The following is a 20,308-nucleotide window of genomic DNA, read 5'->3' on the forward strand; positions in this document are numbered from 1 at the left end:
GTTCGTCGATTTTCGCCGAGATTCTCCATGACCCTCGAGGGTTGAGATGCAAGTATGTATGGACAGACATGGCCTGATACTTTCAAGGTTTCCCCATATTCATAACAGGATAATCTTTTTGATCTGATAAATCAGATGGTAGATAACACATACCATAGATCAACTGTGTCTTGACACATCTATATGAGGGAACATTGTTCACGAGAGCAATTTTATATACTAGGATACCTAGTTAGATACAAGGGCATCTAATGTGCCAATACAACTTGGCGATAATTGGGGCGGAAATGAGCTCATGTAACAGCCGTATAGATTAAAAATTCATCCATTTTCTTTGGATGAATAGATTAGATTAAGGGAAAGATGCGAATTAACCGCGGGGTATTCGTGCTATCGCCCCCGCGGACCCCTCGCACCGTGGGAAGAAAGGGAGAGAAGAAAAAAACCTTGATTGTGATCCCGACACATCTGTCGTCTTTTACGAACTTATATTACCACCCGCATATGAAAGTGTTTGGGGGTGCTCTCTGTGTAACTTGCACTGCTGCGTAGACGGGTGAATATCGAATTTGCTGAAGCAGTATACTATGAGACATTTTGTGCCGCTGTGACGATGCTGATGATACACATGCAACTTTTTCGGCATATATTTTGGATTTTTGATATATTGACAGTAAATATAATTGGGAATAATTCGCGATGTATAGATCAGAAGTACCAAAATGTACCTTTGGGTGTCGGCGTGGAGCACCTGAGGCATCCTACTCGTCTCGATCTTCGTTCATATGATGAGGCATTAAACCCGATCTATCATATTTTCAAAGATTTCCTCAATTACATTATCTTCAGAAATTTTCGAAAGGAAGATCATGTAAACGTGCCGACGGAGGAGTTCTCACCGTTTGGTATTTTTAATTTTTATAGGAAAAAAGTTGTTACATACTAAGTATCTAATAGTTTTTGATAGAGTATCGCATTCCTGCAAGGCAGACGACTATCACATAGCTGGCTAGTTAATTTCGACGAGCTCGAGCTCCCTGCTTAACAATTTATCTTACGTACGTATGGTATGCATCGACTGTTGTTATTTTCGGTTTATGTGTGAGAGCGCTTGTGGAACCTTTTCCGATTGAATAATCCAACTGACCGCGGGATAGACATTCCTAACTGTCTTGCCACTATGAGTCCGTAATCTTTCGTATAATATATTACGCACACTGACGTTAGTTAGGTAAACCTCACGAAATGTTGTAATAAACCGTTTACTAGTACCGTTTAGATAGTTGGAAACTAAACTTTATGTACCAATATTTTGGGACGAAACCCGTTTTCAACAAGTTACACAGTTTAAGTTGTTGCTTGTTCGATCGCTGTTCCCGATGATCCGGTGGTGCATGGTGGTGGTTGAGATCTAGCCTCATAATAGCTTAGGTATTAGATTAATTTGTTACGGAATATTTCACTTTCAGGCTGAACTCGCTTCTGTCAGAGGTTGATCCGAAAACTCGAAAGATGATATCATGGGATCTGAAGACAGAAAAGATAGGTCTCCCCGAGCTGAAATTCCTAAGCTAAACCACTAAGCCTCACCGCACCCAAGCTTCAGGATCTTTTTTTATTCGGGACCAAGCTTTCCCACGAGCTATGTGGTACGCATGCACCGACGCTAACTAGAAAAAGATTGGAGCTCCAGCTTTCTCTTTTCCCAACAACCGACTCGACGGTCAGGCTCGCACAGCATAACGTATAGGAAACATACATTACATACGGGTCTGTCGATCCGTTTTGAGGAATTCGTTACTAGTTAGCTCCAAATTCTTCGGCATGGGATTCTCATGGGCTCGGACCAATGGGGCCTCAATTTGGTGTTGCACGGGCTTAGAATAGGGTCTTTGAGCTTCTCCGGATCTACCCATGATGCGTAGAGTCTGCTTCCGTGCCCTTTTTGCACCTGAACGATCAAATGCACTTACATGTGTACATTCATTGATGTATCGCATGACCGACTTCCTGAAGCTCATGTGTAAAACGTGCCCAAGTCGGCGTTAGAACCCCCCAATTGGCGATATTATGCGTGAAGCAAGTGCATCTCTTTTATCCCTCAGCCGGCCTGCAGCTGATGATCAAAGCTTACGACAAAACAGCTTCGCATATGCAGCCGGCAGCCCACGACATTAGCGAACGAAGACCTCTTTTTTTTTTTTTTTTTTTTGCGTTTTAGGATGTTCCATCACGATAGGCTGTTCTCCACGCGCTCACTCACACACCCTTTCGATTTTTTTTGGGGGCTATCTCGAAAATTTTTCTTTTCCTGCAGCCTACATAATATGTAGGCAAAATAGCCCCCCCATGGAAAGAAGATGCCGAGACATGTCGAGAAAAGCTTGTTTCTAAGAAATTCACTCTGGGCATCCTTCCGTTGCATTGAAGGTCGTGAAACTTCAAATTGATCCAAGCGGGGGGAACTATGGGAAAATAGTGGTTTCGCGGCGCCCCTCGGGATCGATACCGTTTGGAAGTTTGGCCTAGACGGAAATTGAGGACGGATCATCTCTTGAGCCACCGATCGATTGCTCCGAGGCGCGGAGCTTGACGCTGACGTAGCAATTGAACACATTCCGGTAGACGGGCCGGCACTCAAGTCCACCTATCACGGGCGTGCCTTATCCGATGACAATAACGGGAAACGCATGTTAGACTTTCGTAGCGCCCAATCAAGCGGGTGAAGCGAAGTCTCGGTCAAATCTCGGTGAACCGTTTTGTCCGCTGCAATCTGGGGAAGCAAATCACTTTACGAGATTGGATTCTAAGCTAATTTGGATCTTATATGTAAGTACCTAAGCATGTAAGGGATCTGCTGTCGCCATCTGGTTGAGCGAAAGTGGGGAGGGGGGATAGGAACGGCTTTCGGATCTGAAAAAAGTATCGGCTGTTGCAAGGACCAGTTTCTCCGACTTCCACCGATGACCGGGTGTTACTTAAATCGATACCCCAACGTTTACCACACGATTAGGTTATATGTATAAATTATCCCCGGGGCGAGATTTCAGTTTGTCACGGTATTAGTGAAGGGAAAGAAATCACGCTAGATAAGATGGAACTGCCACTAAGAGAAACAGTAGCGCGATTAGCTTCGCGATCGGACTGAATATATCCAGGCCACCGCCTGTATTGGGTTCCCGGTATATCGTGACGGAAGGGAGCTCGTCTTGGGTCCCACACCATGGCCATGCCATGCAGCTTAGCGTCCCTTCAAACACAGTGAGCTCTTCTCGCCAAACCGATAACCACCTGCGTGAATATGTGTAGATGTCAGAGTGGGGTTGCATTATCCGAGGAGGTGAGAGCCAACATTTTGGCTTCCCTTCTCTGTTCGATTTCCTCTTCCCCGGTTGGCGTGCTTAAGCGCATATTCTCATTGTGGATTTTATTCGACAGGACCCTTTTATCCTTGACTTCCCCCCGCAATTTTATATACGAGAAACGAATGGGATATGCCCCTCGGAACCCTGTTGGTTGTTTTTGACGTGCTGGCCCTACATGTACCTTATCAATTTATATGCATAGAGTGACTATTATAGCAACTGTTTTCAACAGAAATTACACGTATGTACGTGAAAGACCTCTCGACGGTTAGTACCTCCACAGTTTTAGGTTCATGGTAACGTATTCTGTGCCGTGTTCCAAGGCTCCAAGGCTCAAAGCCTCAAAATCGAGGGGTTTTGTAGCCGGCGATACAGGTCCATTGAGGTTGGAGCTTAACCCACTTTTGCTCTCTTGTACCCATGGTGTGATGGATCGATTTTTAGATCTACTTTACTCGCCAAAAACGGTAAACGAAAATGCAGGTGGTTGATTTCGCATCTGTCCATGTGGTCAACTTCTTCTTGTATTGCGGGGGGAAAAACTGATAGTTATTATCCAGAGAAAGAAAAAAGTGTTCGAGCTGAGGGTGTTCTTATTTCCATTAGCCTTCGAGCTAACAAAATCTTGGAAAATGGGTGCATGTGAAGGAGAAACCTTAGCCAATCGATTGCTGATTTCTCGACATGAGGGGCTTTTTTTTACCTTAGGAGAAATAAGATGGAGATAGCAATGTTCCATATGACTTTTTTTTCTTCAAAATGCATTGAATCATCCTTTTTTTCCAAGAGCGTCTGCTGAGGGTTGAAGCATTGATTGGACATTTTCTTTTGATATCATCAGGTCCTTTGCCACACCTTGCAGGTGGTACCGTTGCGAGCAACCTATTTCGTGCATGTCGTTAGGCCCTTGTAAGAGCTAGAAGCATGAACGAAGTGTAGTGTTTGGTCCAGGTAGCGCCATCCATTCGCAATAAAGACAATTTGGTTACCTGCCATTCACCAATATTCCAGAATGGATCTGTTTTCTTGGCCTGGCTTGGCCGGTAGGCACGCAATCGAAACTGACATGATGGATGGTGGTACTTGAAGATCGTTCAGAGTTTTCTAAGATCCAAGAGATTCCTAATCTCTGAGAACAAATGCAGAAAGAAAAAACCTTTTTTTTTTTTTTTTTTTTTTTTTTTTTTTTTTTTGCAAGATGGAACTATTGCATTTTGCCTTCACACCCTACCATCCGTAGATCTTATTTGATAACGTAGTAGGTAACTATTACCTACCCTCCACTGGTGTGAGAAGGGAATTTTGAGACCGGGAGAAAAAATAAAATAAAATAAAAATGGGAAGAAGGTTCAAGATTCTGAATTGTTCCATAGCCTGCGTTTGACATGCGCCCCGGCTCGGGTTGGTATCTAATCTGTGCAGAAAGGAAAAAAGCAGCAGAGCCGAGGCGACCAGTCGGCGACTCTTTGGCTTGAACGCAGGCGAAAACCGGAGCAATTTATGACAGGAATCTGTCGCCAAATCCAGACCACACTTGCATCACTCGGAGAAGAGATCTGGTGTTACTGGAAGTTATTCAATTCAATCTTGTAAAAATACCTCGAATACAAATGGGTTCAACTGGAGCGCTTTCTGACCATGGCGTATTTACTGCATTAAGAAGTCCCCGAGGTTGGCGCCGGCTGTTAGTACCCTGTATATTCAGAACCGAGCCGTTCTGGGGATATTTTCTTCGTGTTCTTCGTGTGAATGTGAGCGAAAAGCCTCAACTGTTTCTCTTTTGTGTTACCGAAATGCTAGGAACCTAGAAGCTAATTCTCAACCTGGAAAGGGTATTTACCCCAAGTTTAAGTTCTGCCTGGAGCAGTAGACTAAGAGTTTACACCGGCATGGCCTGCTAGAGCTTCATTCGGCAGCAAATTAAACAATGCTATGCTTTCGTTAGAAATTGCTCAAACGCTCTTCGCTTTGAGAAGGTGCAAATCCCTAGAACCCAGGCCAATATAGATGCGACGGCGGATTCCTTCTGGAGAAAGTATGGTACGGTATCTTCCCTTGCTTGTGGAATACCAAGACACCAAGGCGTTCAGATGACAGGCGTTCTCGCTTTCGGATGGAGGCAAATGTAAAATGTTGATAGACGAACGTGGTACCATGTTCTCGAGACTGGTAGCCTTTTTCTAGAAGCTGTTTTTAGCAGGCAAAAAGGAACCACAAGAACAGCTTGCATGTATAACTGTGCGATTTGAGATGAAGCGAAGCGCCGTTTGAGGATCGTTCCTGTTGGCTTTCAGTCATCGTGGGCGCTTTGTCACTGACCACTGCTTATGTTTCACATACTTCGGGTTGTGTATCTGGAGATGGATAATTTGCGATTGCGAACTGAATTGCTATATTTGTCAAGCGAAGGATGCCGCCTATCATGACTGATATAATATTCCTTCTGGAAAGCGGGAATATCGAAAGGGCTGAAGGGCTGATGACTTCTCAGCATCAAATCCCGAAACGAAGATCCGAAGACGCAGCCTCCCACAAGAGATATTAAAAAAAAATTAAAAAGAAAAGGTTCCAGATATTGAACCAACAGTTTCCCTTGGGCAGCCGATGAAATCATAGGGCCTCAGTGTGTTATGTTCCTGTCTCACTAACAAAGTTCTGGAGCTCTCGGACGAGGTCGTTTCGGGTACGGCACTTGAGCACACAATGTTGGTAAGGCGAGACTCCGTCTCGAAGGGCATGACCTAGGGTTAATCAAACGGTTGACCTTGGGCGTTTAAGCTTTACGAGCCGGTATTTTTTCGTTATTGATGATAAAAACTGACGAAGGAATGTCCTTTTTGTTTTTTATTTTTATTTCTCGCGGCGAGGAAGCTTCATGATGACTACATATTAGTAACTTGCGTCGTCGACGATGATATAATTTTGTTGAAAAGGAGGTCCCAGAATGACGCCGACGATCATCCTACAGGTTCAAGATCTTGGAAAAGTCCAACAAAGTTATTGATAGACAGGCCCAAAGTGAGAATTTCTTTTCTCGGGGAAACTTGGAAACGGAGAGATTGGTCTTTTAGTTGAGGGCATTTTTTGCCTGTGGTAATTGCGGAGGGGCAGTTGTATTCCGCTTGTAGCTCCGATCTGGAACCCGTACCTGAACGTAGTTGGATACGCTGGAGGAATTCGCTGGTTTTCGTGGTTGGCCATGTCAATATGGAGTAGGTAGAAACAGGCGCCAGCGACTTGGCTCAATTTCAATCGGTAGGAATCGCGACAATACACAAAGTCCGCTTCTTAGGACAACGGAGCCACGTATCGAGCTCGGGATATCCTAAGGGCCTAAGGGCCTAAGGACCCGCTTGGACAAGTTGGCAGGATGATGATAGTCGGTTTTGGAAGTTCATGATGCCTTTGTCGGAATAGAGAACCAGCGCATAGCATAATACCCCGTGACTCTCGATTAATGGATTTCAATGCTGTAGGCATTGTTGGCCATAACCCTGTCCTTAACAGAAATTGATTGCCATTTCGTGTCTGTACAGACGCATATGCAAAGCACAGGACCGGCCGGCCTCTTCGTATGTATCTATGCACATATTTCTCCAGGGAAATCCATCGAAAAGCCGGGGCAGACGAGGGCTTTTTTTGGCAATCGAAGAGGCCAGTGCCCCTCCGACAAGATGCCCCCCACTCTCGTTTATTCTCGAGGCATTAGGTATTGTCTACGCGAGGGTTTTCTCGATTCCTGCTTGGACATATGCCTTTGGGTGTAACACATGTAAGCTATATCTGCGTGCACATGTGCTCAAGGTTTGTCGCCCTCTGCGCCTCAAACGAAGTGACATATTTAACGATACGCATTTCGGATTTGAATCTTGCGGAGAAAATTAAGATGTAGATCTACAAAAAGCGGTGCACTGTGGTCCTTGCACAGCAGATACTGCGGTGAAGCTACAATATATATAGTAACTGCTCTTTCTGGCACGCCCCGTTGGGAGAAATCGGTCAAAGTCGTGAATCGAGAAGGCTGGCTAGCTGGCTGCGCTGAAAGTCATATTAGTAGACTTTTTGTCATTTGCGTGTTAGACGCCACGGCCAGGAGGAGGGAACCCCGGCGCCTCTCATCCATTGACATACAAGGACTTTGAAGTTACAAGCTCGAGACATGCTGTAACGGCTGTAACTTGGAAATGGATGATCAAGGTCATGTTGTGATTGTTTTCCTCGGGGCTCCTGTCAAATTATGGTGTCTTCGACCCACCCATCCTTCTTTTCATTGACGTCGTTGGAACCCGACGAGAAAGGGAAGTGAAACCTGTCGGGCTGCCTGGTGCCAATGGATCTGGGAGCTGCCCGGCGTCTGGCACCGAGCGGTTGAAAGGTGAAGGAGGGGCAGCTAGGGGGCCAGGCTGAGAAGGCAAATGCTTTGAGCACCATCGGGTACCCAGAGGTACCTTTCGTCCCTGCTGCCTTTCTTGTTCGCACGAGTCGCCGCCGCCCATTTGGAATATCCGTCCGACACCCTTCGCTTTGCCTAGTGGTTGCCCCCAAACGAGGGCACCCCAAATTGTCATCGAAGGGGGGGAGAACTTTTGTTTTTTCAGCTGCGCTCTTTGGGGTTATGGGTTATGGCAGGGTGATGCTCTGAAGCTAGCGAGCATGTCAACTTTGGTATTATGCTTCCTCCCATTAATAATGATTGTCAGCCTGCCCTCAGCTGGTGGATGGATGGATGGATGGATAGAAGCGTGGTGAAGCCATCGAGAAACAATCGCCAAATCTCTGCATTCCTTTTTTTTTTTTTTTTTTTTTTTTTTTTCCTTCCTATCTCCCTGGAAGTCCCTCGGATAATGCCAATATATTAGTGCACTTGCTTCCCAGTGCTTGTTATAGACAGACGGACAGACCGACCGACTGACTGACACTAAATCAACTGGGGAAACTTTTTCTTCTATTCTATCATAGAAGAAATAATTAATCTCAAGTCAAACCGTCCACCTTCCCTTTGCTTTGTCTCTCAAGTCTTTCTCTTCGAAGAGAAGGGAACTCTCTCATCACGAATTCGAAACAGAAACAGATCCAGGTCGATTGTTTCAACTACGACATCCCACGGAACAACAATAAAAGTAAAATCATAATTAACAAAAAAAACGAGCCCTGCCTGCCTGCTGCCCATCTGCTTCCTTACTTACTTACTTACTGTCTATTTTTGTTCCCTGCCGGTTGCTTGCTTGCCTGGTTGCTTGTTAGGTGCAGCAGCTGCTTCGCCTTGCTTTTGTGCTGCTCAGGGTCATTCTGTCATACTTAATACAGGCAGAACTCCCTCCCTCCCACCCCCACAAACAGGACCCATTCTAGCGGAAATATCGCAGCCGGTACTTATAATCGAACCTGGCCCCTTCCCTGGACGCCTTTTCGTCACGTACAGCACTTCCTAGCTCTCTTTTTTCTGCCTCTCTGCCCTTTTGACTCGCCTGGCCTGGTTTTTTTTTCCTTTTCACTTTGTAGCCGACCTGGTTTATTATAAAGTCGCCCTCGACCCAGCCGACTTCACAACAACACACTTTGGGGTTCCCCTCTGGCAGCACAATAGAACAATCGACCCTTATCAACCTCAACCTCAACATCATCATCACCATCATCAACATCAACAACATCATCATCAATCAATCAATCAAACCAATCAATCATATTACTACTATTACTACTACTATTCTCTTATTCGATTGTTCCGACCCGGCACTGCTACTATCTCGACTAGAGTTGTTGCCGTTCTCAGCGAAATCCAATTGTTCGAACCCAAACATTTGACTTCGTCGACAAAAGTGTATATGGAAAATTGCCAGCTACGACGACAAGAAAGCTTTCTTGCTATCCTTTTCTTACCTATATCCCGTCCTCCTCCTTCATAGCCTTTGGCCATCCTTTCTTCTTTTTTCTTTTTTTTCTCTCTCCCTCGACTCCTACTTGGAAACCTTTTTCTTCGTTATTCACTTGACGTAACCAGTGTCTTGTGAACCTGATTCTATCGATTCTCCTTTACTTTATCTTATTTTACCTTTTTCTTTCTTCTCGGTCCATCACGGGAAGTAATTAATTGTGGTTGTTGTCGAGTATAACAGCAGCCACTGTTTGCCTTCTGGTATGTATACCTGTTTCCTCGAATCAAATTGATTGCCGCCCACTTCTCTTCCCTTCCCTTCCCCCCAAAAAACTCAATCTTCAACCCTCATTACTTCCTTTTCTTCTTTTTCTTCTTCCTGTCTCAAGAACAAAAGAAATGAAATAAACCAAGAACCAAGAATCAATTCCTTCCTCTCTTCCCTCCCCTTCTACCAAGAAAAATCTCAACCTTTAAAAATCAATCTTCGGCGTTCCACCAACTTTGTCCCTCCTCCATTCCACTTCTACCTCGTTTCATCTCCCCGCCCCCCTCGCCAAGTCCCCATCTCGACCGCCCTGCAGGTGCTGTAGTGCCTGATCAATGTCGCTTTAATTCGCTGTACATTTCTCAGGGCCTTGGCTCTGGTTGGCAGCTGTGTTGCCTAGTTAATCGCCAGACGCTTACTTTGCTTCTTAAATCAGATCCGATTCATTAAGTTTATATAAACTACGGCTTCGGGTTCGCTTTTCAGAAATTATTATTTTTGCAACCAGATCAACAATGTCAATCGTCCAGTCATCCCGCCCAGTTGGATCCCTTCCTTCGACTTGCTCAAGCTCTTTCTCGTCGATATCTGACGCCATGGTTCCACCCACTCCAGAGATCAAGATCTTGAACTCTCACGTGAGGATACATGGTTCTGATCACGACGATTTCTCGCCTTTAGGCGGTTCATTAGACGACTACCATACACAGGGTCGCTCTTCTCCCAAGTTTATCCTTGGTTCGTCTGACGAAGGTCACGAATGCAACACAGTCCTCGAAGAGGAAGAAGATATTGAAACATCCAGCGAAACCCAGGAACCATTGACTCCAACATCCTTTGACGGTCATGCCGTTTTTACATTAGAACAGCACGAGCCAACTCAGCCCATCACCCAAAAACAGACTGTCAGGTCCATGCTTGACATGTCGGATGTCAAAGTCCGTCCTCGCAGTGTCTCCAAGCCGCCTTCTCCACCACTTTTGACACTCCAATCTCCATCGCCTCAAATCGAAGCGCCAACACCCGTCAAGAGGTCAAATACTTTTTCTCGCATCTTTCACAGGAGTGGAAGTGGAAACGATTTGATGAATCGACTTGGAGGTCATCGTGACGACGACTTGACACCTCGCCATTCGCCTCAGCCAAAGGCTCGAGCTGGTTTGTTCTCTCTCAAGAGCAGCCCTTCTCCATCGAAGGCCAGCTCTCCATCCAAGTCCTTGTCTCCGACCAATAGTTTGTCCGAAACCAGAAAGAATGCCGGCTCCCCACCTAAGTCGTTGTCAGCCGGCGTTGGACGTCTGAGTAGAAACCGAAGGTCTAGCAGCATGAATGGCATCGCCGATATGCAAACCGAATGTGCTATCACTCATCCGGCGGAGTCTGGTGTCGGTCTCAAGGCTAGGAAGTTGAGCACCGTCGCCGTTCCTGTCGCTCCCGCTTTCAAGATCCACAATCTTAGCGAGAAGTATTCCAACAAGAGCCATATCCCAATGAAGACGAAACAGATCGGTGAGGGCGCAAGTGCCATTGTGAAGCTGATGAGTAAGGTTCACGGTAACCCCAGTGAGCTCTTCGCCGTTAAGGAGTTCCGAAAAAAGTCAAATAACGAGAGTGAGGAAGAGTACACCCAGAAGTTGAACTCTGAATGGTGCCTTTCCAAGTCGCTTATTCATCCGAACGTCGTCTTGACTGAGGATCTCTGCCGTAACAATGGCCGATGGTGCCATGTTATGGAGTACTGCAGTGGGGGAGATTTATTCTCTCTCATTAAGAAGAATTTCATGGGGGCTGATGAGAAGCTTTGCATTTTTAAGCAACTTTTGCGTGGTGTTGCATATCTTCACAGTCATGGTGTTGCTCACCGTGACATCAAGCCTGAGAATCTTTTACTCTGCGCTGATGGACGCTTGAAGATCTCCGATTTTGGAATTTCGGAGGTTGTTAGCGGTGATCACCCTGCCTTCAGCGAGAAGATGGAGTGCGGTGCCAACATGAACGAACTCCGCCTTAGTCGTCCAGGAATCTGTGGCAGCAAGCCTTACCTCTCTCCTGAGGTTATTGCTCAAAAGGGTATGTGTTGCAATCCGATAATGGCCTTTCATGATTTCACAGTATGCTAACTTTACTTCAACAGATGCCTACGATGCTCGTAAACTTGATGTCTGGTCCTGCGCAATCGTCTATGTGACACTCCATTATGGTGGATTCCCATGGGCTGAAGCCAGCTCCAATGACAGAATGTACGCTGCATATAAGTGTACTTTCGACAAATGGCTTGTTGCCAACCCATCTGGACTTATCACCACTGATTCGACGATGCCAACAGCCCGCATCTTCTCCGACATGAAACCACCACTGAAGCGTCTCCTCTACAAGATGGCTCACCCTGATCCTGAAAAACGCATCACTATTGAGGAGGCCCTCAACGACCGATGGATGAATAATGTCGACTGCTGTATTCCAGACAAGGATTACGACAAGGCACCAGCTCTCGTTGACTGCAGCGAACTCAAGGGCTGTAAGTTGGCAGGCAAAATGGGGGTCAAGAAGTTGCATCAGCATCTCCCTCCAAAGACTCCCAAGAAGACATTGCATCATGAAGTCTAGGCTGCTTTTGTGCAATTGTTCCGCTTAAAGAATCTGTTCTGCCGCCATCGACGCCATCCAAGACTTTAACATTCGTTTCACGTCTTTTTTATTCTTTCTTTCTACTTTCTTTTCTTTTCTTTTCCTTTCTTTTTAAACCACCCTTCCCTTTCCTTCTTCGACTTGATGCACCCGGGGTCTGTTGAAACGATATAGGAGAGTTTGTATATGACTTCACTTCACTTCCTTCGTTTTTTACACTGTAACAACAGCTTTGAATTCAGTGACCTGGTAATGTTTTAATGACTCTTTCCCTTGGTCCCTTTTCTTTTTATTACTACAGCATTGCCTTTCTTTCTACGTTTATATATGGGATGGATTCAACTGGGGATTTTTGTTTTTTATTTTATATTCTTGCTTTTGTACTGTTTTATGTTTGCTTGCGGGCGTTATGGAGCTGTCATTTGCTCTACACTATCGTGATTTCGTTTAAACAAGCTTCTAGTGGAGAAGACAGGAGATTTCCTAAGCTCCGTATAATGTTTCTTTTTTCTTCTTCTTCACCTTTCTTCCTTTTACCTGGTATTCTTTCTGAATTACTTGCAAAAGCCCATGGATCGCAGAGCTCGCGTTTCCTTGTATTATCACATTATTCTTCTTTTTTTCTTTCTGAGTTCCTTGCGCCAGGGGTCCTTTGTTCTAGGGATGGCATGCTCCATTAGCAGAGTATCTTCATCCTCCTCCTGTCCGCTCGTCTTGTCCTACATAGACTCAAAACAAGAAATGGAACCATTCAATCAACCTAATATGACCATAACAATCTCTTCAATAATTCGTAATATTTTATGTGTGAAAAATACTGAAAACCACTCTTGTCATTGACGTGGTTCAATCGCCGTCGTGTTCCGTATGTACATGGGGCCGTTCATTTCATCCGTCTCCTAAAGGCCATGGTCACTTAGGACAATAATGAGGAAATAAGTGAGCATATTCAGAGAGCCCGTTCATGCAACACAAATCTCTCTGAACGAAAGGAGCAACCGGACTAGGTCCACCCTTGACCTGTCATGCATGCTATTGCAAGCTTCTTCTTTCCTCCCTTGAATTCCCCGCATTTCCCAAACATTGAACAACCCATCAACTTGGGAAACAATAACCCAATGATTCGTCGTCATTTTCCAGGTTTTTGCTTTTCATTGACTTTTTGGGCGTGGGGGCCACCACCTTTCAAATGACTTCCCTCGCTATTGAGAGACCCGACCATAGGTGAGCGAAAATGCCTCAAAACCCCAATACGTCGGTGGGCCGGCGCTGAACCTTCTGGCCCCATGATATAGGTCCTAGAACCTGTTCCAGGTCATCCAATCCATCGTCATCAAAGGCATTGCCGGATCACACTCTAAATGAGGTTTCATCGATCCAGGACCGAGTCCTTTCTGACTCTAGCTTGCCGGCTTCTTCGTCCGAAGCTGTTTGCACCTTCGTTTTTAGGATGTCAGCCTCATCATCGACATCCGAAGCATCTGCTGCTGCAGAATGTCATCATGATAAATGTGATCCCTGGTTTTCTCATGGAATTTGGGAGACAGAAAAAAAAATACTTATTTGCAGTCATCAGCTGGGCTGAATCACGAACGCCTCAATGAAGAACACTACATATATGCAAACTTATGCCTGGCAGATCGTATCAAACATTATTGGGATACCTAACGCCGAGGTTTCTTAGCCGGATCGATCGACTCTTTCATCATTGACCTGTGCTCCCGCCGGGTCTTGGTAAACCAGTCATTTTAAGATTTTTGGCAAAGGATTATCAGGAGCTAGTGAAACCTACAAAAAAAAAGTCAGGCCGCGGAGAGATCCTCGTCGCGAATTTCCCCGATGCGTGCTATTTGCTAGGAATATTTCGCTCCTGCTTCACGGAGCTATTTAACAGACAAATTTCGCGAGATCCGTTGCTCCGTGAAGGCAAAAGGATCAAGAGCCGGGCCTTCAGATGTTCCTTTTTGACTTTTTGAAGTCTAAAAATACTATCCTTGGCTGGCACCCATGGTCATGATTGCATCGATGGCGGCGAAATAAGGATGATCTTATGGTCCACAGGGTACATTACATTTTGCATATCTGAAGGGCGTATTTGTTTCTCTGACTAAACACAGTTAATATTAACCCCACGCATAACCTTTGAAGCTCCCTTGCTGTCTTTTTACCTTCTGAGATTTCTATCACGAAAAAGAAACTCAAGTGAATGTCTCTTTTCTGCAATTTCTCTTGTGAGGTTTCTCCCTCTTGAGAATATATGTCTCGCTCGTTTTCGGATACCCGCATTGAAGCGACAAGGCCTCGATCGCGATCGTGGAACCCCGTATTTTACAGTTTGTGATGAGACATCTCAATTTAACGACCCAAGCTTCAAGCTCCAGCTCCTCAATAACTGTTTCGAATATCGAGTAACGGAGCACGGAAGGGAAGTAACGAAGCTGTCCAGCCAGCTACCGGCACGTCAACCCCTAAAAAACCTTGCTAGACGGCATGTCTCGCCTGCCACGGATCACAGCAAGCTTGCCGTCTCGGTATGTTATGCTGTGCATCTCCGTGCAACTGCGGCCCTTGATTTCGAAAGGGAAAAGAAGCTTCGCTGGAAAAGCTTCAGCTTTAAACCGAACCAAGGAAAGTCCATCGCTCCCCAACGAAGTTTGTACCTGATATTCCCCTGCAATGCACTAGCTCTCCTGGATCTCTGATTCAATTGGGAACCACGTAGCACAGAAGAAAGCTTGGATCAAAAGCGCATTAAGACAGCCAAACTGTCCTTCTCCTTAACAATTATATGCACTCAAGGGCTTTCTCTATCACATACCCGATCTAGCCATCGCGCTGGCCAGCGGTCCAAGCAGCTGCGACAAAGGCATTTCACGCGCAAGAGCCACACTCCTAAAGAGATGAGAAGGGAGACGGGAAGAGGCTGGAATCATCCTGCACCGGCGTTCGTGTCTGTCCGTACGAAACGGGGTCACAGGACGACTCCTCATTCCTTCGCTTAAGGACGCTCAAATCCGATATCTCTGGAGCACAAACCGGCCCTAAATTCGAAGGGATATCCCCTCGCTCAATTGGAGCTGATGGAAATATCCGTTAGCCCAAAGACATGGTCCCTGATATTAGGGACGACACGAAGTGAGCTCCAACAACCAAAATCCCGCTCGACGTACTCTGTACATACGTACATGCCCCTTCGCTCGGGTGCAGATGCTGGGCCGGCATCTCTAGTTCCCGTTTTCGTGGGGGATTAAGAATACGACAACTTAAGTCTCCTTTTGCAAGGCATTAATTGACGTTCTAAATACGACTCGTATCGAGAGATATAGCTGCCCGGTCGGTTGAGGCGGCATGCGCGCATGAGCGTGGATCTCTCGAGGAGCCTGTGCAGAACCACCTGACCTCATCTGTTTTCGTGTTCAAGCATCTTCAATAATTAAACATCCTATATAATCTCTCCACGGAGGATTACATATATTTGCAGCTACATAAACGGGGGGCAAGCTTAAGAAGTCGAGCTGTGGTATGCGGTGCACTGTGCGATCTCTGGTCTTCTTGAAGCGAAGCTCCCCTTGTTTCCTACTGTTTTATATCGCGAACCGTTAACCGGCTTTTGATCTTATTATGCAGGCCAATTGATTACACGTCCATTGCCCCCGTACGATACGTGCAGGCGAGAAAAGCCTCATGATAATATGTATTCCAAACCCTTGTGCCGACAGCATCATATTTTGATATTGCGAAATATAAACATATGAGTGTTTTGAAGTAATGCTTGAGGGTTGCAAGAGCTTCCATGTCCACAATTAGATACAAATCACAAGCTACAAGTTTGGCAGCTGCTCATTGTGCTTCTTCCCTAATAAAACTTCCCCACATTTTCGACATTTCGGGGTTTCCAATTGAAATGTCAGAAAACAGCCGGGACCCATCCATCCATCCATTTTCGTATTCTCTTTACCCCAGAATTCCTATCCCTTCTGATGGGGGACGAATAATACGAAACGGTTTTTCTTTAACAGCATTCTTTTTTGTGATCGATGATCCCGAAAGCATGGGCCCCAAGCAAAGAGGGAAATCGTCAGCTTATTTTCTCAGGTTCTGTCGGGCCATGTCACAAGGCACACGGTTCTCTTTTTTGGGAACTTTGTCGCCTCACATTTTTATATGAGGGATATTCGAGCCCTCACGTTTTCACTTTCCCCCCTCATAATGCAAACAAGAACGGAAATAGACAAGGATTCTGGGGAGGAAAAAGCAGCCACTCACGCGTGGTTTTCGTTTCTCCACATTCTCGCAATCGGGTTTAGTCGAGACATCTGCATGCTGGCAGATGGGCACAATCGTGGGGGGTTCTCTTTTGCCAATCATAGCTCTTCTCTTTGCAAGCGCCCAGATTAAGGGCCGTTTTTCCCTCGACATGTGGGAATATGTGTTGGTACCGTGTGGGCTTGTTAGTCAGCAACGCAGTTTTGCTTGTTGGGAGAATGAATCGGCTTGTCGTCGACAACGCTCTTTTGATTTCGGTTCACGTTCCCACCTCAGGATTGTATGTCAATTGACTATTTGCATAGCTATCGCGGGTAACATTGCTACGGAAAGACGTGTACAAAGCGGACTTTATCTATAGCATAGATGGCAGATTATCCCGGTCTGTACCTTTGCTATCCCAGGGGGTTTTTTTTTTCAAGGGGCCTCCCAAGTCAACGGCTATCGGTGGCACGTTGGACAACAGTGTCTTTGTACTGCCATAAATCGCTCGTAGAATTATAGCTATATGTGAGTGAGGCCACATGAGGTATGTACCATGTTTACTCTTTTAATTCTTTCCTTTGGGCCGTGAGGACGTGTCTAGAGAATCATATGCATGGGGTTTTGAAGAAAACCCTCAACATCCAAAGAGCAAGTGTGTTACAAATCAACAGGTGCCAGAATCGTAACGGATATGCTTTTAGTCTCACTACTTGATTGAACAGGATGAAGGATCCGAATATCACAGGGTCGTGGTCCAAAGATTCCTTGTGATATAACCCACGGAATGTCTAGCCAGGTTATTCGGTGATTGACTTCCCAAAGATATCTCGTCCACGTTTCAAAAATGCATCGAGTATATTGAAAGCGAAGATCTTAATATGGGCAGTCTGTCTAAAACCAAGTATTTGAGGTCACGAGATGGTGAGTGTAACGGAAGCTTCCATTCAACCTTTTGAGGAATCGCCGTTTAAACAACAGCACACAGGATCGAACAGATATCACCCAATACTCGGTCTCGGTTGCATTCGATGTCACAGAGCTCGATCACTATCCAGTTCATGCAACTGAAGTTTAGTATCTACCTAGTAGCGATCACGACGCAAGGGCACGTAGTGACAACGAATGCTACCTTTCAAGAGCTGGTCATGAGGGGTTTTTTGTCTAACTTTTTGATATCATATTCAGAATAGTCGAAAAACTAAACTTCAACAATCTGCGTATACGAGCGGAGCTGCGTGATATACCTTCTTCTTCTTCTTCTTCTTCCTATTTTGCCCCTAACTCTCCAAAAGGCTTACGAATAGGAATTCAGTTTTCCACCGTGGGGTGAGACCGTGACCGATTGAAGCTATTTGATACGTCCATATTTCAGGGCCGAAAAAAAGAAAGAAAGAAGGAAAGAGCTAGATCCGGTGAACATTAACCGCATACGCATGATGCATAATATATACTATGCCCTCCGCATTCACCAACCCGTTTCCAAACTTGCATTTTGGTAATATGTGAGTAAAAAGAACCCGCGATCCATCCCGCGCCAAGTGGCATCTTTGGGTCGATCAGTTGGATATTCAAGGTTTTTTTTCTGGGGTTGCCTTCATGCGGTCTGAACTCGAATATAGAAAAAAACGAATTCGTGATGAATCAATATGAGTGTGTACCCCGAGTCTTGGGATTGATGCAGTGCAATGATCAAGCTTTACCAATTGTTCCAGAGGGTTAGAGTCGGCATACGGAATGGAGCTTTGTAAAAATCCCCAAAAATACATGTACACATGTAAGTGGATTCCTTTTGTCGCGCGACCATCGAGCTAGCTCGTCCCGTATATACCGTATCATAGGTCAAAGCTATCTTCATTACCTAAAAACTTCCCATCCCCACGAACAAACATAAACAGAGATCATCGTTGCAGAATTAAACTAATCAATAAGTCATCAAATCTAGCATATGTGGGGTTTTCTCCGGTTTGTCTTTGAATTCCTGAAAACAAGTTCCCGTGGTAAAACATACATGTAACTTTCCTCCTTTTTTTTTGATCCGTATGGATCATCTTAAGTTCCGCATCTGCGGGTTCGGGATGTGTATGTAAGTACTCACATACTTACATCTGTACAGAGGCTCTGCGGTCTCACCAGCCGGAACAATCTTCTGATCATAACGGCTTGAAAGCACGAACGGGAACGGGATTAATTATGGTATACCGGCAAGCCGCTATAGGCCGTTTGTGTATGTTATCTCGGAGTGGCCATATGGACGAAAGGAAAAACCTTCCCCAAATAAATTAAACGGGCCTTTCCTACGATGGATTGCATCGGCTTCTTAAGCTCATTGGGGATTCGGAACGGTGGAAAGCGACGAAAGGTGCATGCACACGAGCAGTTGCAGGTAGTAGGCACCGATATGTTTTTCTTTTCTTTCCATGTGTGGCGAATTCCATATTAGTTGGCCTAATTAACTTATTATTATACTCCCCCACCTTTTCGGCTGGGGTTTTTACTCTTTTTATTCTTTTTTTTTATTCTTTTAATTTTCTTTTATCATTTTTCGGGCTTTTCAGCTGCAGTTCGAAAAATTTTCTATGCAGGTTTGTTCGGTTCGGCCTGGGTGGCTGTACTGGCAGATGTAAGTACGGTTGTATTCTTCTTCTGGCTGTGCAAAGCTGCGCTGGCTGGCTGGCCAGGTCTTGGGCTTCGGGCCCTTTTTTCTTGGGCAAGGAAATGCAAGCAAACGTGCATTCAGACGCAGTCAAATTCCTCGAAATTTCACTCCGAGTTCGACCGAATGGCATGGTCTGGAACCCCAATTGGTCGCATTGCCTGATGCATCGATGTCTTCTAGCTGTATGTATAGCAGCAGTCAACTTTAACCCCGTGGTGCTCTATAACTCTATAGTTGTACGGTATACGGTAGGAGTTTTTGGAAATTTCGAGCTCCTACGGCCAGTTGCTTCTGCTCCCTCAGCTATTGCGTACCACCCGGCCGAATGAGGCAGTCCATTGCAGTCTGTACGGTGACGGCACCCCGAAAGAAATTTTTTGCATCCCGTGCATGAGCATGAATACCGAACCGACTTTTTGTTTTTTTGTGATCTACTTTACAGAGGAGTATTATTATGCAGGCAGGCAGCACGAGAACGAGGTTCTAGTAATATTAATCAAATTAAATTCAGTTTATGGATATAATCCAAAGTGCACTATAACTAAATATGGAAGCTTCGTGGGATGAGATGAGATTTAAACTTCTAAGACCTAAGAAGCGAGGAACGGCTGGAGTAAAACCCAACTAATAGATTAGCTAAACCAACTAAAAAAAATCCAAAGGAGCGCAGCTTTCGAACTTCAGCTAGCCCTGGGGATCGATGGGGGGGAGCTGACATCGCGAGTTCACCTTTTTAGGGAAACCGGGTTTCCCAGCTGTCCCAGCTGTCCCAGGGGGAGGACCCGAGTGGTACTTTTGGGTACTTCACTCATACCTTCCCATGGATTTGGGGGGGGTTTGTCATGTCAGTTTTGGTTTTTTTTTGCAGATGCCGTATGTATGTATGAATCGAACCACGGGATTAACTTCACCTAAAGCATGAAAATGAATCATGAATCAGGTTGAGGGTTTTAATTATTTTCCTCGGTTTTTGTTAGGACGACGAAATGTGGCTTTCTAGATCAGGTCTAAATCTCCGCATATCATGTCATACCCGTTGGCCTTGCCATGGAGTCGAATCGGTATCTAAAACACTCGAAAAACTAACAAACCATCTTTCATTCTCTTATCTTCGGGGAACTCGAGCTCGTCTGTGAGAGAATTAATTCCAATCTTTCGGACACGGGCTTTTTTTTTTTTTCGGGGGGAAAGGTTAATATGGCGTAGACGTTAGCTTCACGTTACAGTGGTATGCTTGAAGGAAATATACGGGTGAGATTCGGCCC

General features: G+C 45.4%; 2 protein-coding genes across 2 annotated transcripts; one reads left to right on the plus strand and one right to left on the minus strand.

Annotated features, from left to right (window-relative positions):
• Positions 1–7,600: 7,600 nt before the first annotated feature.
• On the minus strand, positions 7,601–7,933 carry AOL_s00112g23 (uncharacterized protein; the record flags this gene model as incomplete). The annotated part of the gene is made up of 1 exon (XM_011127053.1): positions 7,601–7,933. One exon carries the CDS (start codon positions 7,931–7,933, stop codon positions 7,601–7,603), a length of 333 nt encoding a protein of 110 aa, XP_011125355.1.
• A 2,090-nt stretch (positions 7,934–10,023) lies between these two features.
• AOL_s00112g24 (uncharacterized protein) lies at positions 10,024–12,115 on the plus strand (the record flags this gene model as incomplete). The annotated part of the gene is made up of 2 exons (XM_011127054.1): positions 10,024–11,578; positions 11,643–12,115. 2 exons carry the CDS (start codon positions 10,024–10,026, stop codon positions 12,113–12,115), a joined length of 2,028 nt encoding a protein of 675 aa, XP_011125356.1.
• Positions 12,116–20,308: the final 8,193 nt, after the last annotated feature.

This window comes from Orbilia oligospora (assembly GCF_000225545.1).
Source record: "Orbilia oligospora ATCC 24927 unplaced genomic scaffold scaffold00112, whole genome shotgun sequence".
NCBI classification, from domain to species: Eukaryota; Fungi; Ascomycota; class Orbiliomycetes; order Orbiliales; family Orbiliaceae; genus Orbilia; species Orbilia oligospora.